The 1,622-nt window shown below is 46.5% G+C and overlaps 1 protein-coding gene across 1 annotated transcript in view; it reads left to right on the top strand.

The window, feature by feature from the left end:
* Positions 1-1,622, top strand: part of LOC105822098 (thioredoxin reductase 3-like) — a 34,718-nt gene that overhangs the window by 25,849 nt on the left and 7,247 nt on the right. The window contains exons 10-11 of the mRNA XM_012659036.1: positions 554-630; positions 1,511-1,619. Coding sequence (XP_012514490.1) covers positions 554-630; positions 1,511-1,619 — 186 coding nt within the window. The remainder of the gene's footprint in view (positions 1-553; positions 631-1,510; positions 1,620-1,622) is intronic.

The raw sequence follows: 1,622 nt of genomic DNA on the forward strand, positions 1-1,622 counted from the left end.
AGTCTCACTGTGTTGCCCGGACTAGAGTGCCGTGGCGCCATCCTAGCTCACAGCAACCTCAAACTCCTGGGCTCAAGCGATCCTCCTGCCTCGGCCTCCTGAGTAGCTGGGACTACAGGCATGCGCCACCATGCCCGGCTAATTTTTTCTATATATTTTTAGCTGCCCGATTAATTTCTTTCTATTTTTAGTAGAGATGGGGTCTTGCTATGTTGCCCAGGCTGGTCTCGAACTCCTGGGCTCAAACAATTCGCCCACCTCGGCCTCCCAGAGAGCTAGAATTAACAGGCGTGAGCCACCGCGCCCGGCCTCAACATATGAATTTTGAAGGGACACAGTTTAACCCGTGTCTTAAGTGTATTCAGACTTTTGTGCGTGAGTTCGGTAAATTGTGTCTTTTAAAGCATCTATTTCACTAAGCTGCCAAATTTATTGGCGTAGGTTCTTTGTGCTATTGTTATTGTCCTTGTAATGTTTGAAGGATCTACAGTGATGTTGCCTCTTTCGTTACCAATGTGGGTAATTTGTGTTTTTGATCCCTTTGTAAATACAGGTTTTGCTAGCGATTGGTCGTGACTCCTGTACAAAGAAACTAGGCTTGGAGAAGATTGGTGTCACAATTAATGAGAAGTAAGTATACGTGGGATGATCCTACACAAAGCAAAATTTGGCCGCACATCACCCCTTAGAAATTCTCATTTAATGACTAAGATATAAAATTCTCAAGCTTTAAATTTATCTTATTATAATAAGCACCGTACCAGCTGTTTGTTTTCAGTATCTTCATAATTCAGTCAGTAACTTACTGCATGCCTCAGAAAGCTCATGCATTAAACAGTGATTTTAAAAAACAGTAGTGCATCACGCCTGTAATCCCAGCTCTCTGGGAGGCCGAGGCGGGCGGATTGTTTGACCTCAGGAGTTCGAGACCAGCCTGGACAACATAGTGAGACCCCATCTCTACCAAAAATAGAAATTAATCAGACAGCTAAAAACATATAGAAAAAATTAGCCGGGCATGGTGGCGCATGGCTGTAGTCTCAGCTACTCGGGAGGCCGAGGCAGGAGGATCACTGGAGCCCAGGAGTTGGAGGTTGCTGTGAGCGAGGCTGACGCCACGGCACTCTAGCCCGGGCAGCACAGTGAGACTCTGTCTCAAAAAAAAATAGTAGTGCAGATAGATTGACCTACTGTCTGTGATTTAGAGTGAATTTTTATGCCCTTGGTCAGACAAGGAGAAAAATTCCAAAACTCTGAGTGCAACGGCAGGGACGTCTGCAGATATCCTACACACCCAAGAAACATGCATAGTTTCGCCAGAGCGACTCTTTTGTAGCCACAAAAACCTTTTGTTACCTAAAGTCATCAACCTCGTAGGTAAATAGAACGTGAGGCGCGTGACTTCCTAGCGGAAGGTCTTTGCCTGTGTGTTTAGTCTTCTGGAATAGTATTCGTCATGCAGCAGCATGGAGTTGGTCACGATTACTTTTTCCTTTCCGGAAACGAACAGGACCGGCAAAATACCTGTCAACGACGCGGAGCAGACCAACCTGTCCCACGTCTACGCCATCGGGGACGTTGTGGAGGGTAAACCCGCGCTCACTCCCGTCGCCATACGGGCA

This window comes from Propithecus coquereli, unplaced genomic scaffold (genome assembly GCF_000956105.1).
Source record: "Propithecus coquereli isolate 6110/MARCELLA unplaced genomic scaffold, Pcoq_1.0 Scaffold596, whole genome shotgun sequence".
Lineage (NCBI taxonomy): Eukaryota > Metazoa > Chordata > Mammalia > Primates > Indriidae > Propithecus > Propithecus coquereli.